Here is an 18,914-nt window from a genome sequence, read left to right as displayed (position 1 = left end):
AAAAGGCTATGTGTCCTCTGTTGTTTGAATAAACCTTTTAATTCTTCCAATGTTTTAATAGTAATCATCAATTTTACAGTTATATTGTTTTCATCTGTTCAAATCTAATATTGTTGCTTCCATTTCCATGCTTCCTAATGAAAAGACACATTTTATAAAACCAACTATCATTTTACATTGATATTGTAATGAAGTTCAAACATAAAATTCTGTAGAATTTGCTAACATTAACATTAAACGTAACAAGCTACCATACAACACTTTGCACCAAATACTGTTTTCTTTCATTAATTATAAGAAACCTACCAACCTAAATATGTAAATGAGCAGAATTTCTTGCATCACCAAAATATAAAAGCAAATGGGATTATTCCTGCCAAATGCAATTTTATGGCATACAAACGTGCGTACTGTACACAAATCTGACATGATAGGGAAAAAAGAAACATCGCAAAACACAAAATAATATTGCCAATTTCTGTCACGTGCAAAATTGTGTTCTCTGTTCAGCTGCAGTAAAGTCTCCCTGCCACAGAGGGCGCTGTCTGCTTCAGTGTCACCACATCCGGTCTATTTCCGCTGCTTGGAAGGACTTGTGTCGCAGATTCGACAGAAATTTTTTAAGTACTTGGTCTAAAATAAAGCTTTAGCTCTTAATTTAAGCTTGAAATCCATTTCTGCTATAGTTTAAATGCATTGTTAAATTAATTATATTTTGTTGTTTAATGGCGTTACAAAATGGCAGGACAAATAGCAGGTAAGAAGTTGAAGTCGCTCAATTCGAATATGTTTGTCGGGGCTTCATGTTAGCTTTGGCCCAAACCAAAATAAACACACGTATTATGTTGTGAAGGGGTGCCTAGATCTTTACATTCTCCTTCCACTCTGTATACATTGTATACGGTATTTTTGTGAGGCACATGTACATGTAATGTAGAGGGTTTAGTTCGCAGAAGGGTATAGCATTTTGTAAACGCAGAGGATCAGTATTAAGATAAACAGCATCTTCACGCTGTGATGATGCTCTAGTTCTGAAGTTATCATTAACTCTCAAGCTGTAATGCACCGTAAAATCAGGTTGTATATATATATTTTTTTGCCACAGAAAATTGTGTGGTGTGATGTCAAAAACACCGGATTTAAGTCTAATTGTAAAAGCCTTCGCCAGCTCTGAAAATTGTGTCGGTGTTGTCATTATTAGCTCTTCAGTTTTAAACTCATATCCACATTATTATAGCACTGCTTCATTACATCAAACAACCTGCAAGCAAAAATTTAAAAAGTTACATCTGAGCTATCAGCCCAGAAGTATTATAATATGAAACTCAGTCATGTTTAATGGCCCCTTTCATAGACGAACGTTAGTATTAATGTTGCAGTTTATTGAGGAGTTATTCTTTTGAGTTACTTGAGGTTTGGGAGGAGAAAAGTTGTATTCTGAAACATCTTAAACCAAATTTCCAGTCAATTTTTCAGTTGAAGGCTGAGCCCTCAATTACATTGTAATACGGCATATGTTTTGCAAATGCAAATCATGCAAAGGAAAAAAAATAACGGAAAACATGAATTGAATAACAGAAAAGGGATAACTCTTTATACCCCCTTTTATATCTGGTGTAAAATTAAAATTTAGCTGCACTGTGATGACACAAGTTGGGTATGCTGCTGTGTTCATGTGATGTTACAGATGGGTAGAGTATAAATGCCAATTTTGAAACTAGAAGAGCTTGAACATAATGATAACACTGAAATGACTCATACTTCAAAATTCTTTCTCCCTCTCTCTCTTTCATTGACCGCCTTTCCTTTTCTTGTCTGTCCAGCCGGTTCAGTGTTTATGTGTCGGCTGTGCAACCTCTTCTCTCCCAGTCGCACTCAGTTGTTGGCTCATTGCTCCTTGCTGCACCCTCAGCAAGAACCTGCAGATGACATTATCATTACACTTCAGCCACTTGCAGGAGATCCTGCAGAAACACCCACAGGTCAGTTCAATCATAAAAAGAGCAGTTAGACCAAATCTACCACAACAAAATATGTGAAAAGAAGTAAAATATGAAATAACTGTGTTTTAGCCTTTTATCCCCTTTGCTGCCTTTATTGCCCACAGAGAGCCCAGTTAAGCGGAAACGAGGAAGACCAAAAGGCTCCACAAAAAAGGTACGCACAGACTGGGCAGAAGGCAAGACCGAATCCACTGATCTTTCAAAAGAAAACACCCAGAAAGAAGATGAGAGCAAGAACATGGAGGCAGAGCAACAAGGTAGTTCAGTAGACCCCTACAGTGGAATGTTTCATACCTTTTCTGTTTTTGTCAATTTAACACAAATGTTTTTTCTCATTTATTTCTAGTTGAAAATCATGAAGAGATATTGGGACTGGAATGTAGAGAATGCCATCGATCCTTCAGCAACAGACGACAAATTCTCAAGCACATCTGTTTGAAAGAAGTGGAGGAAGAGGAAGAAGAGGAGAATGGTGAGGAGTTAAAATGAAAAAGTCAAAAACGAATACGAAGAATAGCCAGTGGGGGCTGACGTACTAATGCTAAAATAGTGCTGCATTACACATTTCAAAAAAACTCCATATTAACTCCAAATACTGGGGAGGAGATGATTTACACTAGGTAATATAAAATATAGAGGCAGAAATTGTGCTCTTACTTTGCTTGATTGATTTGATTTTAAGTTATTGTAGTAGACATGATCTTTAAATTTGTATTCAGGTAGGATAAGTGGTGGCGCACGACCTAAAAGTTCAGGGAATGTCGATCCTGGTGCAGCTGAGTCTTTTCAAAACCCAGCAGGGCCAGGACTTACGAGAGAAAAAGGTAAGTCATTGAGGCAGTAGCTTTTCATCAAATGTATTTTTACCAAAAGGAACACGGGTACTGTCAATGTAATAAAAGTTATCAGAGATATATACTATTTAGCCACCTTTCTTTCATAAATAGTGAATGTTCCTTAAGTAAATGTTGTATTTAGATAGGTTTATGTAGTGGTGCAACAGAGAATAGTTTAATAATATGAATTTTGCACATAGAACATGCATAATGGCAAAAAAAATACCTGCAACAACTGTATAATGTATCACTAGTAGAGTTCAATGTGATAATGAGGATATCTTTTAGGCTATTTTGACTGGATCCTGTGGATTTAAAACTTCTAAAAGGCACTCTTAGTAAGGATGGTTGTAAGAAATACCTGCATCCTCATTGTGACTTTATTTGTGCAAATGCATGAATTAAATGGTTTAATATATAAAGTATTTGGACCATTTTGTCTCAGTGATATAAATTTAAGACAACTATTCATGATCTATTTGAAAAAAGTAAGGGATTAGACAGCGTTCTCCACCCTTACATCCAGAAATGACACATCAAAAAACCTTGCTGAATAAATATAAACGATATCACTTTTCTAGTACTGTCTGAAATGTTATTTAGAAATTCCATCAAATTAGGGATTATTTTCCTTACTTTGCATTTGTGAATATAGATTTTACTCTGTAGTAATGTTAAGTTTATAATGTATTCAATATTGGACGTTCAAAATATGTTATGACATGTTGGCATTCGTGTGTATTTTACACATTATGTAGTCTAGATATTCTTAAATGATAACTGAATGTGCACACTGGAAACAAATGCATTGGAACTAAGAACAGTCATTGCAAAAGCTTCATTTATTTTTAATGTATTTAAAAAAAATTGGAGTGATATGATTTTTTTTTTTTTTCTCATACTTTACTTACATAATACCATATACACATAGAACAGAACATGGCATGGAGAAAACATAGTGCTCGAGGTAAGGCAGGAAGAAATTAAATATAAATACATACAGGGTGGGGAAGCAAAATTTACAATGAACATTTAGTTGTTTTTTCTCAGCAGGCACTACGTCAATTGCTTTGAAACCAAACACACTGATGTCATAATCATACCTAACACTATTATCCATACCTTTTCAGAAACTTTTGCCCATATGAGTAATCAGGAAAGCAAACATCAAAGAGTGTGTGATTTGCTGAATGCACTCGTCACACCAAAGGAGATTTCAAAAATAGTTGGAGTGTCCATAAAGACTGTTTATAATGTAAAGAAGAGAATGACTATGAGCAAAACTATTACGAGAAAGTCTGGAAGATACTATTAAAGAAGAATGGGAGAAGTTGTCACCCGAATATTTGAGGAACACTTCCGCAAGTTTCAGGAAGCATGTGAAGGCAGTTATTGAGAAAGAAGGAGGACACATAGAATAAAAACATTTTCTATTATGGAAATTTTCTTGTGGCAAATAAATTCTCATGACTTTCAATAAACTAATTGGTCATACACTGTCTTTCAATCCCTGCCTCAAAATATTGTAAATTTTGCTTCCCCACCCTGTATATAGGTAAGTAAATTAAATAAATAAAAGTAAAGGAATAAACAAGAAGAGAAAAAATAATAATAATAAAATAAAAATAAATTTAAAAAATAAAAAAAATTACAACTTAAATTCGTCACATAAGGCTTTAGTCTTCACAGCTTTAGGGTTAGTGCAAAATTTAAGTGTGTCTAGGTAGGATTCTAAGTAAGATTTAAAAACCACAAAGCTGGGTTTCTGATTGGCAAATTTGCTGGCATATGTATGAAATTTGGGTAATAAGGAAATGAGATTAAGAATAAACAATTTCTGAACAGGCAGATCAGTAATAAAGAAACCAAATCAAATATCTTCAATTTTGAAGTTAAAAGAAATATCCAGCTTTCTATTTAAAAAAGATTGATATCACACCAAAAAATTTGACAGAATGCACACTCCCAAAACAAATGAGTTAATGTTTCATCCGAATTATGACAAAATGAACAAAGAGGGTCAACATTGATCTTATACTTAACTAAAGCTGAATTAACTGAGTAACACCTGTGTAACAGTTTTAAAGATACCTCTCTCACCTTATTCGAAATAAAAAACTTCCTTGGTAATAACCATACTTTTTCCCATTCCACATCAGAATATAAATTACTCCAGAAAAAGATAGAAGTTGGCTTACAAATTGTATCCCTTTGGATCAATTCTCTAAGGCATTTATTATTAGTTTTTTGTTTTTTGGAGAGATATGGATTTGTTTTGTGGCGCACGGGTGCAACTCGTTAAAGATCCGAAGTGTCCAATCAGAGCGCGTCCTCACAGTCACATGTACTTACAAGACTCCAGTACGTCACACCGCGCCGTCACCATCTTGCTTGGGGACTACAGTTACAATGGTTGTGGAATGTGCGGCAGCTACATGTCGTATAAAACGATCCAAGGACTCTAAATCAGCTGGAATTACCTTCCATGTGTAAGTATATTATCCACTGAATCACTTCATTGTAATAATGGCGTGTAGTATTTTATGTTTTGTGCATATTTTATGTACGAAATTGGTCTACACTCTCGGTGTGACGCTGAAGTTAGCCTCCGAATCGGCTGTTGAGGTATGTAGGCTGGTTGATGCTGTCAGTGAAGTTTACCGTCCAGAGTTCACAGAGTACACCACATAAATTAATTATGACTAAAGAAAAGGGAGAGCAGACAGTGGTGGAGAATCCCAGCTCCATAAAGTAATTTTCCTGCCATGTATTTATTCTAAACATTCACTGAACCAGCCCATTTTGATGAGCACAACTCATCCAGGTAGATGGGATGGGATAATTAGTGGAGTCACCTGTGTTAAGTGAACAGGTAGAACCAATACATGGCAGGACTTTTACTTGTTGGAGCTGGGATTCTCCACCACTGAGCACAGACAATAGGCTACTCATTAACTATAGATAGATTTTATTTTCTGCTGTGAGAATAAAATATTAATGAACTGTATGTGAGAAAACTCATGTAAAGGAGTGTTGTCTATAATAATTGACATCCCAGGAACATTCAAGTTAACCCACAGCCAAAAAAGTACAGCAAGATATAAATAAAAAAATTCCATTCACTGTCAGACCTGCAGATAGTTATTTTTTAAAGCAGCTAAGTAGGCCATTTTATGTAAAAATAAATAAATAAAAGTGAAAAATAAAAAGAATTTTCCAAGTTTGAAAGTGGGTTTTAGACAGTATTAAGGCTTTATTGATATGTGATTTTATAGAACTAACAGGTGGACAATAATTAATGCTTAAAAGTACTTTCCCTTAACCTTCTCTTTGCTACCAAAATCTGACTTTTGCAGCTGATTTGATCATCATAGTCTCTGTTTTATTAAAGATGGCATATTTGACATATTCACTGTAATAAACTCATAATTTTGCTGGGCAGTGTGGTGCCCACGGGTTCATTAAAATTGTATCTGTTCAGTTGAACTTCTACACAAAGATCTTATTAGAGTAACTCAATTCATGACTAACAGTACAGTTTGGAAAAGGCTTAGTGTGATCTATGAAATACATATTCAAATCTCATTGGACATTTTCAGTGGCCATAGTAAATATGCAGTACATCCACTGCAGCATTTGTAGACTAGGCTTTACTGTTCCATTAGTGTCTACAATGTGTACATGTAGTGTCTTGTTCATACACCACAAATCCTTGCACACTGTAATATGATATTTGCTAATCATATGGTTACGGCTGTTAGGTCAGTACTTATGTACTTATGTTCTCTCACAAAGGTTTCCCAAAGATGAAGCGCTGCGCAGACAGTGGTGTGTGGCCATGCATAGGAGGGAGGGATGGCAGCCATCACGGTGGGATCTGGTTTGCAGCACCCACTTTGAAGCTGCAGATTTTGATAGAACTGGTCAGACAGTCAGGATAAGAAAAGGAGTTGTACCAACTGTGTTTCCAAACCTCCCAGAGCATCTTCAGAAGGTACCAGTGAATATAAGAAAAGATCTTTCATCATTTGAATGTTTAGAGATTTTAGAGATTTTAATACATTTTTTTCTACATACTTTTCATACTTGGATATATTTTTTACATTGTGTGCATCTATGTTTACTTTTTGTAATGGAGTAAATTAATTGTGTAAATAATTCAGAATGCTTCTTGTTTCAGAGGCCAGCTAAACCAACAACCACAGTAAACCCACAGACCACCCCAGTGCAAGAACTGCCAGCACAGTGCTTGCAGATGCAGAAAATATCTTCAGAGCTGCATAATAATCAGGAAAAAGAACAAAAAAAACTGGTACTTTACTAAATAAGTCTCTTTAATTTTGTTAATATCAAGTGTAATCCCAATGTTGCAGCTGTTTTACAACAGTCTCCTTAATCCTCTCTGTTTTCTTGTCAATGTCAAGTCTTCCAAAAATATGCTCTACATAATTGATGAAAAATGTTTACAGTTCCAACTTCTTATTCACTCCCTTTTATTTTTGTTGCACAGGATCATGACTACTCCTGTCCAGACTATGAAACACTCCGACAGAAGTGGCTCCAAGCACAGGATCAAATCGAGAAGCTGCAGCGGCAGCTGGTTAATGTGCGAATGAGAGAATGTCGTGCCAAAAAAGCCTTGAAAAATGTAGTGGGTAAGCTCAGATACAAGATCCTTCTCACACATGAGCTGCAGATGAAGTTGAATCAGTATGCCAGTAAGTACACTTAGAATGCTTCCACACCGCTACACCAGATTTGGCAATTTGATTCAAATCAAATTTGCAGGTGTGAAACCTCTCCTGGACCAGGGTGTGGAACATGTAGCCAGTCAGCCATTGAGATTGTCTGGGTCTGGATTGCACTGAACCATGGCTTGATTCATATGCAGTGTTAAAACACTTTATGAAAAATCTGCACTTTCGAACCAGTTACAGGAAGTTCCACAAGGCTTTGTCGCCATTAGATAAATGAAGAAGAAAAGTAGATGGAGGATGGAATAACATGATGACATCAGATGCAGTCGAAGATGATGATGGCAAGATGTCCACCAAGGTCCAGTATGTGGTTAAACTGAGCTGGGCATCACTAATGTAAAAAATACTGTATATGTGAAATACACTATGGGATGGATTAGTACTTTATAAATTGGTTTCTGTTCTGGTTTCTGTTTATTTCACTTTTACCAATGTCACTTTAAAAGAATCAACAGCCTCTGCTAGCAAAGTATAAGTAACAAAAACTGCTCTTTTCAGGTCAGTATGTTTTATAGCATGTTTTTCCCCCTTGTACTGTAAATTCCTCACTTGTGGGATATTTTGTGAGTGTAAAATGTAACACTGTTTTTAGGAATCTTGTTTTAAAATGATTTGAGCTTGAGTAGACAGATTATTTTTGTATTCATGACTGTGACCCATAATTCATGTGAGACTATGTACTATTTTCAATTATAAATAATAAATAAGTACATTCATAGACAGTGTGTGACAGAGTATAATTTAGAGAATTTAGTTATTGTTGCACTTTTTTGAAAATGTTTGAGAGTAACATTCAACTATTAAAAAAAAACCCACCCTATTCTAATTTTTCTGTATGATATGAAGTAGTGTTACATGACCATACCATGATGCTAAATATATCCTGGAATGTGACACAGAAGCATAATCTAATGGTGCAGTTGTTTACATTTCATTTTAGTTCATTCAAAGCTGTTCAGATTCACGTAACTGTTCCATTCATATTGATTCTCTTAGATGTGAGGCTTGGGCCCCAGCATTAATGTGATGTGCAGTTAAGTCCCCAAGTAATGTATCAACTTCATACCCTCTAACCCAAAGGCTTTGGACCAATGTATTCCATTGTGCTGCTTTGAGATTAACAAACACTCATTTGATTGAACCGCCTCCTATGTGAAGGAGGAATACATTTTGATCAATCCTGTATTTTAATATGACTGAAAAATGTAGGATAAATTATTTCATATACCTGTGTTTTTCTTTAATCTTTCATGTATGTTAAGCATCATGTTTAAATAGCGTTTCTCATGTAGGTAATTGGATGTGGATCACCACCCCAGCATCTGGTGTTGATCAGCTGCCATTAGTTTTCTGGTTTAATTGCTTAAACTCCTCTCTGCTGTCTGCTTGTAGGTACAGGCAGCTGCAGATCCCTGAAAACCAGTAAAAGAAGTCGAACCCAGTCCGATGACAGAAATCGCCTTTCCAAAGAAGGAGGCCCATCAACCGTGAACAAAAAGTCAGTTGTCAGGGTTGTTCTGACTGAAGATGAAACACTCCCAGGTCAGCCTTTGACTGTTTTTGGGCTCATGTTGCATGTTGTCCAATCATTGTTTGTCTACTACATTCATGATGTGTTATCTTTAATTCAACAGGCGTTTCTAAAATGATCCCAGTAGAGGACACCTCAGCTGAAATGGGGTCTGCAGACATTCAGGCTCCCCTTCAGGTAAGCCTGATAATACAGCATAAAAAAAGCTCTGTTTACCAAATATCAGAGAAATAAATCATTCAAATATTTATTTTCAGAGTCACCCAGAGGACTGTGAAAGTGGAGCTGCTGCTGAACCTGATAACTCCAAAACAAACCAGGAGACAAGGTCGGCTTTGTACTGAAAATCTGATACTAAATCAAGTACCAAGTTACATCTAAAATCAAAACATAGAAGAAAAAATATGTAAACAATGAATGTTACTTATTGACTTAATCATTTTATTTCCATTCTCAGTTCTGACCAGGCCTCCACAGTATCTACAACACCAACGGCACCAGTGAGCAGAGGCTTTCAGGAATATTCTATCAAACAAGTTGCTGCCAGGTATTATATACAAACATCAAACCATTATAATTACTGCATAAATAATAACCTTTGCTGTTTAACGAAGAGCAAAGAGACTCTGCAGTATCTCACCACATACATTTTGGTAAACTTAACACTGTTACTTTTCCAGTTTACTTCAGAGCCAGTTGAAGATCTTTACCTGTGAGTTCTGTAATAAGATCTTCAAGTTCAGACACTCGCTAATTGCACACCTCAGGACGCACACCCAGGAGAAACCATTTCAGTGTCCTCATTGTGACTATGCATCAACCATTAAGGGTAAATCCATACTCATTGGCACACTGGAAACTATTGCTGTGATTTCAACCAACTTTAACTATGTAAAGCAGATTTAATGCATTAATGTTATGTGGAATTACAATATATTTTCAGTTTCAGTAAATACTTGATGTTTTTTCCTCTAAGCAAACCTAAATGTTCATCTGAGGAAGCACACTGGAGAGAAGTTCAGCTGTCAGCACTGTTCGTTCAACTGTCTCAGCCCAGGACATCTCAAGGTATCATTTCAACTCTATTACTGTTATTATTCATGGTTTTCTTTATTGTATGAAGTTGTATTTCTGTGGAATTAGTGTTGTATTTGATTCGTGTGTTTCTGGTTATGCAGGTTCATATAGAGCGAGTCCATTTAAAGGTGAAGCAGCATTGCAGCTTCTGTCAGAAAAAGTACTCAGATGTAAAGAACTTGCTGAAACACATGGAGAAACAGCATAACCTGAAAGACCCTGCAGTCAATCAGAGCTACCAACAGCTGAGGTTCGATCTGTGATAGTTTTTTTTTTTTTTCACTAACTCTCTCGCTACCCCACTCTCTCTTATAATGTCTTCATCCTTTCTAGGTTAAAGACTCGTCAGGGCTTCAGGCAGCTCCTGTACCACTGCCCCACCTGCAACAGACGATTTAAGAACCGGCTGGAGAGAGAGCGGCACCTGCTGGTCCATGGCCCTCAACGCCCCTTCGCCTGTTTGCTATGCGACTACGCTGCAACCAATGTGACTGCTCTTACCACTCACGTCAGCAAACACTTCTTCCTATATGTTTGCCATGTATGTGAAGGAAAGTTTGTCAGCTGTCACAAACTGAAGAGTCACCTGACGGACTTGCACCCCGAGATGGATCAAGAGCAGTCCTTTACAGACTGTATCAATAGCAGCTACCATCTGATACAACCAGGGGGAGGCATGTGGGGGGAGGATGAGGGAGGGGATGCAGAGAGGGCGACAAAAGACCAGAGCAGGACAGAACAGGGATGTCCAGATGAGCCGATGAGGGAGGAGGATGGAGGAAATCAACGACAGGAGTTGAGAGGTGAAGTGGAACAAAAAACAGGAGTTACAAGTGAAGAGAAACAGGAAGAGCAAACTCAAAATGGTGTGGAATCAATGCAGGTGATGGAGAGGGAGGCTGATGACCCTACACCACAAAGCTGCCAAAAGGAAGTTCAGCAAACAACTTATTTAGAAGCCTCCCCACCCACTGACAGACAGGAGGAAGAACAAGCTGCCACTTCTGATTGTTTACATTCGACAGCTGGGGAGAATTCACAGGAAATCACAAGTGACATGACCGAAAACACTGGAGAACACGAGGAGAACACTCCAACAGTTTCATGCTCAGAGACTGTTCACACACATCCCACTGAAAAAAATGATAGAACTGAAGAAAGTACAGCGACACCCTCGACAGAAAACACATGTGCAGCTACAAACACAGATTCATCATCTGGAATCACAAACTTATCCCATTTGAGTCAGGATTTACCATCCTCATCTGGCCCTGGAGTGGAAGATAATCAAACTGCACTTTCAGGAAAGGTAAAGTAATTACAGGTGATGTCAGTGATTTTTGCACCCGTCAATCTTTTATTAGTTTGAGTTGGTTTTATTGCTAATTTTCTGCACATATGAATTCAACTTCATCATTTTTATTTATTTTTTAATATTTCTTTATTTGATGCTATGAATGTGGCTATTATTATTATTATTATTATTATTATTATTATTATTATTATTATTATTATTAAGGGGTGTTTATATTTGAAGCTAAATTGATTTTGAACTCCCTTTCCTCTTTAGCTGTGGTTGCTTTTACAGCTGTTCAGTATCCCATTCCCACAAAAATACAGTCATGTCCCCATCTTGGAAGAGTTGAAGCCCATTCCATTTTAGGTGGCTACAATGTGCATTGTGCTGCAACCAACCACCAACTCAGACAGTTTGAAGAGAATCAAAAAAAAGATCAAATGAAACAAGCATTATGTTACAGAAAATAAAATACTCATTGAAGTGCAAATTTGGAAGTGATTGGTGATTCTTTCCTGTTTCCACTGATGGTTTTCTTCCCCCATCTCAATCAAGGGATGAATAGTAAAATGGACTCCCTTTTTGACTTTATTTTTTGTTTTCTGTCTGCAGGACTCAGAGGTTCCACATCAGAGTGCGTTTCAGCAGGTGGTCTCAGCTCTTCAGAAGACTCGCCTCACTATGGAGACGTACGAACGACTCAGGAAAATTCATGGAGACCTGGAATGTCAATATTGTGGTGAGATAATAAATCAGAATAAACCGGCACTCTGTTATTTTATTTACTCCTAACCTGGTGTCCTGTGTGTTTTAATGTAAGTCTTTCTGCTCCACAGGTAAACTGTTCTGGTACAAAGTCCACTATAATGTCCACATACGTACGCACACCAAGGAGCACCTGCAGTACTGTTCACAGTGCAACTACTCATCCATCACCAAGAGCTCCTTAAAGCGGCATCTGATCCAGAAACACAGCGGCTTTCTGCTGCTGTGTCCTAATCCTGACTGTAAATACACCACCCCTGACAAATACAAACTACAGGCACATCTGAGGAAGCACCAAGGCCAGGTAACCATTGCCAGGATGACCTACATGTTGGAAAGGTTTTAGATATAAAAACACATTATTTGAGTTTGCTACAACATCCTCCTTTTCCTGACTGCTTCATCTATATTATAAAAGCCAAGTGATTTCTGTGTGTGTGTGCGTGCGTGCGTGTGTGTATGTGTGTCTGGGGATTCACACAAAATCTAGAAAGAGTTGACTGCTGCACTTTGGCATCTTTATGTACTTTTGTATGTATCTTTGGTCAAGGAACAGACTACCAAAAGCGGCAAGTCGATAGGACCAGTATTTAGGGAGATAATAGTAATTTTGGAATACAATAGTCTCACAATTACATTGCTGTATCCACAATGCTTTGGCGGTGACTGCTGGACAAATGCGGTACAGCATGCACAAATACACAACAGCATGAAAACTACCACATCTAGAAGCTGTGTATCCCTATGTGTCAGCGCGCTAGTTCAACATATAAATGGATTAATTCACTATGTGTTCTGTATGTTAAATTAATGTATTTGGTTTGAAAAATGACCAGAATATTCATATTGGGATAAAAATTATAATTCAGAATGTTACTAGTGTGAGTCTGAACAAAAAAAAACTATCTTATAAAAATTGACATTAGATTCTGCAGTATGTGATGTTTTTTTTCTCACTGTGTTTTACAGGGGAAGAGTGTGTACTGTCCTCTTTGTGATAACAGCTACCCAGAGAATAAATACAAACAGCACCTCAGAACAACTCATCCAGGTAGTAATGTTTAAATGCACACATCATCATTTGTTTGTTTTTAACATTAGATTCTTGATTTTACATAAAGGCAGTGATCTGAATTACATTTTGCTAAAAACAGCGCTTTACTCTCTGTCATGGTGGACACCTATGTCATCCCGTTCCTGTGTTGTGCACCATGTATTCTCAATCCATTCCCCTCACTCAATCTGAATTAAAGTAACATCGCTTAAAGGGGTCATATTTTGCTAAACCAACTTTTATTAGTCTTTGGTACATTTATTTGTGTATTTGGGGACCCTAATAGTTCAAAAAATTGAATTTGAACCCTCCAGGTGCTTCAAAACTATCTTTATATTGATTCCAGCAAAAATCGAGTGGATTTCTACAATCTGTTTTAGTTCCTGCTTAATTGGTTATGTTTTAGAACTAGTCATGTCATGACATTTGCACATATAAGGTCAAGACTTCCAACGAACATTTCTTCAAGTACGCCATAATTGTTTACCAGCAGTAGCGTTCGTAGGAAAAACTGAAAATATGTCCAAACTTAGAGTGATTACTTAAAATGTTCCATTGGTTGTATTAACAAACACAAGTGGCTGAATGGGACAGAAAGCATGGTCAACAACCTGGAGGGGGTGGGGTGTGAAGTGGCTCAATTGCATTTAAAGGGCCAGTGCTCAAAACGACCTTTCTGGTGTCATTACTCAGAAATAGGGTTGAAAATGGACCTGTGGAGTTGAATTAATGAAGAATTCAGACACAAGCATAGCATTTACAGTTTATGTAGACCATGGGGAAATGTTTTAAAATGCATAATTCCATTTAAAAAAGCAAAATATCACTCCTTTAAGCTGCAGTTAGGGTTACTCAAGGTTGGCTCATTTTTCAGCTACTGAAGGTTGTAACTTTTTTTTTCCCAACTCTGTAATCTCATGGTATGTTTTTGCATATGTGTGTATGGGACAGATGCAGCCCCTATACAAAGTAAAGGACTGATGGTGAAACAGGCAGAGAAGTGCCCCTACTGCGACTCCTACTTCCTGAAGAACAGCAGGGACTTTCAGCAGCACATCTGGGCTCACCAAGGTGTTAGATCTTTGTCCTTTCAGCACAAATACGCAATAAAAGATACTGAGAGACTGCCAATATGTCTGCACAGGAAATAAATATGTTTAAGTACGTGATAAACACAAGTATTGGCCTTGAGGACGTCTGTCATCCCCACTCTTCCGTGGTTACCTTAATGAGCTGTTTGCCTTGAACTCACATCTGTCTGGATGCTCAGATAGCTGTCAGCTCAACATTTATACCAGGTTCTCGTTAAAACTCCTTGAATGAAGCCAATTAGCAGGAAGACTCAGATACACTGTTGTTTTCCTGCCTTTTGTCACTTGATGGTTCTAATCCAGCTCAGCACTCTGACTGTAAAGACAATCTAGGCATATGTAAGCAGCAAGATACTGAACCCTAACATCAGATTTAAACTTCATTTTATGGTCACATATTTGCAGCTGTTTATGACGTGCTCTTTAAAACTAATGTTTGTTCTGTGCCAATAGGGGTCAAACCATACCTCTGCAATCTGTGTGACTATGCTGGTCGCAGGAAGAGCAACCTGAAGACTCACATGAACCGACACAGAACAGAGCGATGCCACCTCTGTGATCTGTGCGGTAAAAAGTTTAAATCTAAAGTCACGCTAAAAAGCCACAGACTAAGTCACACTGATGAAGGTATGCATTTTTAACTTCTTTTTAAATTACTATATTTATTACCATTATGAATCAGATGTAGTAAACAGCAATTACAATGAATATGTTGACATTTTGTTGAACCAGGGAAACGGTTTCAGTGTTCAGAGTGTGACTTCACCTCAGTTTCTAAACCGTCTTTGCTCAGACACATGGAGCAGCACACCGAATTTAAGGTCAGAGCTTCAAGCCTTCAAGAATATACAAAAAAATAAGCTACACTGCTGTGGTTGAAAATTACTGAATCATTTGAGTTTTAAGTCATTTTTCATTTTTATGGTTTCTCTGTTTAGTTTTTTTTTTTTTTTTTAACCTTATCTGTGTGACTCAATTGATTTTCCATTCTGTTTTTCTTCTGTATAAAAGAAGCAACTGTACCTTCCATTTCCAATTGTTCTGCCACATTCTGAACCAAAATCAAAACAGTCTATTGTTGTCCAAATCAAGTGTTGTCTTACAGATACACATTTCATTTTCCTGAACTTGTTTTTGTGTATTTATGTCTGTGTAGCCTTTTCGCTGTGCTCACTGCCGCTACTCCTGTAACATTGCCGGTCCCCTTAAGCGCCATTACAACAGGAAACATCCAGATCAGAAATATGAGAATGCTGGACCTGGGCTACCCAACCCGGATGCTCTGAAACATCAAGGTCTGCTGTCTGTTTTTACCACTTTTTGTGTAGGGCGTTGTGCAGTAGGACATTCGTGTGGTGAAAACAAAGCAGTGTTATTAAGAATCATGATTTACTTTGTCTGTGAGGTGCCGAGTCCTTCTAATATGACTTTGGGCCCACAAGTACCTGACAGCTTTAAATAATGGTATATACTGATATGAACAGTGACTAAGTAGAGTATAATTTCTCCTATTAATCATGTGTTTAGCCATGCAGGTGGCATTGCTTTGATAAAACTGACTGTCAGATGAATTCAGAAATATAGTTAAAACACGTCACCTTATGTATGTGTCTGCTTGTGTTCAGGTGTTCTGAAGTGTCCAGTATGTGAATTTGTTTATGGCACCAAGTGGGAGCTGAACCGCCACCTGAAGAACAAACACCAACTGAATGTGGTGGAAATCACCTGGGAGGTACACAACACAGCACTATATATATATATATATATATATATATATATATATATATATATATATATATATATATATATATACCTAAGTTTTACACTTATGCTTTTTGTCTGGACCATTATGAGGCAATATTTCTGATTCATGTAATCTGTCAAATATGCAGGAGAGAGAGGCAGTAGAGGCACAGTTTGTACCAGTGGATGATGAGGAGCAGCTGACAGAGGCACCTGTAGCAGCCCTGCAGGATAATGGTAACAGCAGCAGCAGTGACATTCATACACTACATACCTGAATCAAGCAGGAGCAGAAGTAACATGTATTTTTTACCCTTAAAAGAGCAGGAAAGAAATCCACTTCACCATCTCTTGGGCCTCATCAGTTGAAAATAGGAGAGAATGTGGGACCATTCACTCAATAATATGTTTATTCTAGTTGTAATCTTGTGGCTGTGTTTTCTGTTAAGTACCTGCTTAACCTTGTCCCTTGATTGAGTTACTTTGGAGACTGGTTATCATCTTTGTGATTAGAATAAGGACTGAGTTGAAACAAAGACATATAAACTAATGGCATAAGATTCCAAACTGAATTATTTGGCCATTGATGAAAACATATTTTATCATTTGGCTAATTAGCTTAATCTGGGAATACATGTATCTCCGTGAGCTGATAGTGTAAATTCCCTAATATTATTGAATATTTTCTATGAAGTCTCTGACAGTATTGAGAGAGAGCAGAGTGGATATCTTGGGTTTGAGTGGTCTGATCTGAGGTGGTCTGATAAATCTTAATCTTCTATTCAGACATATTGATTAATAGTCACTCTCTGCATAAATCCCAGCTTTCATCTTTAATCTCATCTCTGCTTACAACTTTTCCTTAATAGTCATTTGTGCTTTTTGTAATATTTACCTCCGCCAAGAAACTGCGGAGGTAATGTTTTCATCTGGGTTTGTCTGTCTGTCTGTCTGTTTGTTTGTTTGTTTGTTTGTTTGTCTGGTAGCAAAACAACTCAAAAAGCTATGGACAGATTTGGATGAAATTTTCAGGAAATGTTGATACTGGCACAAGGAACAAATGATTACATTTTGGTGGTGATGGGGAGACTGATCTGCCTTGGCGGAGGTCTGCGCTCTCCGAGTGCTTAGTTTATATGTGTGAGATATATGTATGTGTGTGTGTGTGTGTGTGTATATATATATATATATATATATATATATATATATATATATATATATATATGTATATATATGTATATGTGTGTATATGTATGTGTGTATATATATATATATATATATATATATATATATATATATATATATATATATATATATATATATATATATCCTGAACATTATTACAAGAGTGTGTATGTTCATTTTCAGATTCTGCAGTTGAGCTCACACAGACTTAAATCATTTTTGCACTCTTAAATGTACAACTTCTTAAAAAATGTTTTTGTGTTTGCTTATCTGTAGCAGCAGTTAATATTCTGCAGCAAATCACTGAATTCAGCTCAGAAACGCACGATGCTGTCACCCCCATGGTTGCCATGGCTCCAGGCACTGTTGCTGTAGTAGAGCAGGTAAACGACATTACATAAATAACTTGGCGTCACCGATTCAGAACTGTGTGAATGGTTAAAACACAATGTGTGATATGTGGTTGAAGTTGCAGGTGGCTGATGAGCAGGAAGTCGGTAACTGTGACGACCAGCTGATGGTTGTTAACACAGAGGAGGGTCTTGCTGCCGACCAGGTGATGGTGGTGGAAGAGGCAGGAGGCTTGGAGGCTCTGACGGTCCTCACTCAGGGAGACAACACACACCACTACATAGTCTACGTCCAGGAACAGACTGTGGAAATCAACTAGTAGTGCAAACATTTCACCAACAGATGTGATGAATAGTCGACCATTCTACAAAAGCCTACAAAGAAGCAATAAAATAAGAATCTGGCGTGTTGTATCAATTGTGCACTACCTTTAGACTGAAAACTGTATTAGCAGTGTTGTGTAGTTTGATCATGTTTCATGAACTTACACTTTTGTCATAGAGTATACAGTATTTTGATGAAGTCCTTATACTGCAGTGTTTGATGCACTACAGTGGCCATTTATTTAATAAAGAATCTGATTTTTTTTTTTCTTTTTTATGAACCTCAAAATGTTTACTGGCTACTCATTACTCTTGTTTGCATTACTTTCTATTAGATAGATTTGTTTGTTTATATCATTCACAACATTTACATAGCACTTATTTACTTCTCACCTCCTTTATCACACCACATAAAAGAATTATTCAAACAGAACTGTGGCAGATAGTGACATTTTGAATAAAGTCTAAAGATATAGCTTTTTATTGACCACTGGGGGCTAGTTACTTAGAGCTTTTGTTGTGTTGCCAAAATATTAAGAGCATTTGTTCTGTACAATGTAGAGATTTAATAGACATTTTATTCCTTCTTAAAGGTACATTTTAAAATCCCTGTAACTCACACTGAAGTTAAATCCACAACATATTAGTTAGGATGTACAGCCAAATTAATATATATTGGTGTAATTAGAGAAACATGTACATCTAACCCAGGAGTGTCAAACTCATTTTAGTTCAGGGGCCACATACAGCCCAATGTGATCTCAAGTGGGCCGGACTAGTGCAGTAATAGGCATAATAACCTTTACCTAATAATCTAAATGTTTCCACTTTGTTTTAGTGTGAAAAAAGTCAAATTGCATTATGAAAATATGAATGACCTGAACAACCATGTGCAATTTTA

General features: G+C 37.1%; 1 protein-coding gene across 7 annotated transcripts; it reads left to right on the top strand.

Moving 5' to 3' along the window:
- Positions 1-568: 568 nt before the first annotated feature.
- zfat (zinc finger and AT hook domain containing) lies at positions 569-18,127 on the top strand. 7 transcript variants are annotated; one of them, XM_030158560.1, is made up of 24 exons: positions 569-757; positions 1,824-1,982; positions 2,108-2,260; positions 2,350-2,475; positions 2,723-2,827; positions 8,995-9,138; positions 9,231-9,304; positions 9,385-9,455; positions 9,585-9,674; positions 9,808-9,956; positions 10,104-10,195; positions 10,306-10,454; positions 10,538-11,513; positions 12,114-12,240; positions 12,338-12,570; positions 13,236-13,317; positions 14,272-14,391; positions 14,865-15,038; positions 15,144-15,232; positions 15,568-15,706; positions 16,037-16,143; positions 16,304-16,391; positions 17,616-17,722; positions 17,809-18,127. In XM_030158560.1, the coding sequence occupies exons 1-24, from the start codon at positions 739-741 to the stop codon at positions 18,007-18,009; spliced, it is 3,774 nt and encodes a 1,257-aa protein (XP_030014420.1). In that variant the 5' UTR covers positions 569-738; the 3' UTR covers positions 18,010-18,127. The 7 variants fall into 7 exon arrangements, with proteins under 7 accessions (XP_030014420.1, XP_030014419.1, XP_030014421.1 ...); XM_030158559.1 differs by having other exon boundaries at positions 570-757; positions 8,989-9,138; XM_030158561.1 differs by lacking the exon at positions 2,723-2,827 and having other exon boundaries at positions 570-757.
- The last annotated feature ends 787 nt before the right edge of the window (positions 18,128-18,914 follow it).

Source organism: Sphaeramia orbicularis, chromosome 16 (genome assembly GCF_902148855.1).
Source record: "Sphaeramia orbicularis chromosome 16, fSphaOr1.1, whole genome shotgun sequence".
NCBI classification, from domain to species: domain Eukaryota; kingdom Metazoa; phylum Chordata; class Actinopteri; order Kurtiformes; family Apogonidae; genus Sphaeramia; species Sphaeramia orbicularis.
Note: the sequence above shows the minus strand (reverse complement) of the source record. Positions and strands in the feature narration are given on the sequence as shown.

Excerpts from the sequence above, each read along its gene's own strand:
- zfat (XM_030158556.1), top strand. The coding sequence starts at position 5,249 with ATGGTTGTGGAATGTGCGGCAGCTACATGTCGTATAAAACGATCCAAG. Across the intron at positions 7,152-7,349 it reads AAAAAGAACAAAAAAAACTG|GATCATGACTACTCCTGTCC; the intron begins GTACTTTACTAA and ends TTTGTTGCACAG. Across the intron at positions 15,233-15,567 it reads AGCAGCACACCGAATTTAAG|CCTTTTCGCTGTGCTCACTG; the intron begins GTCAGAGCTTCA and ends ATGTCTGTGTAG.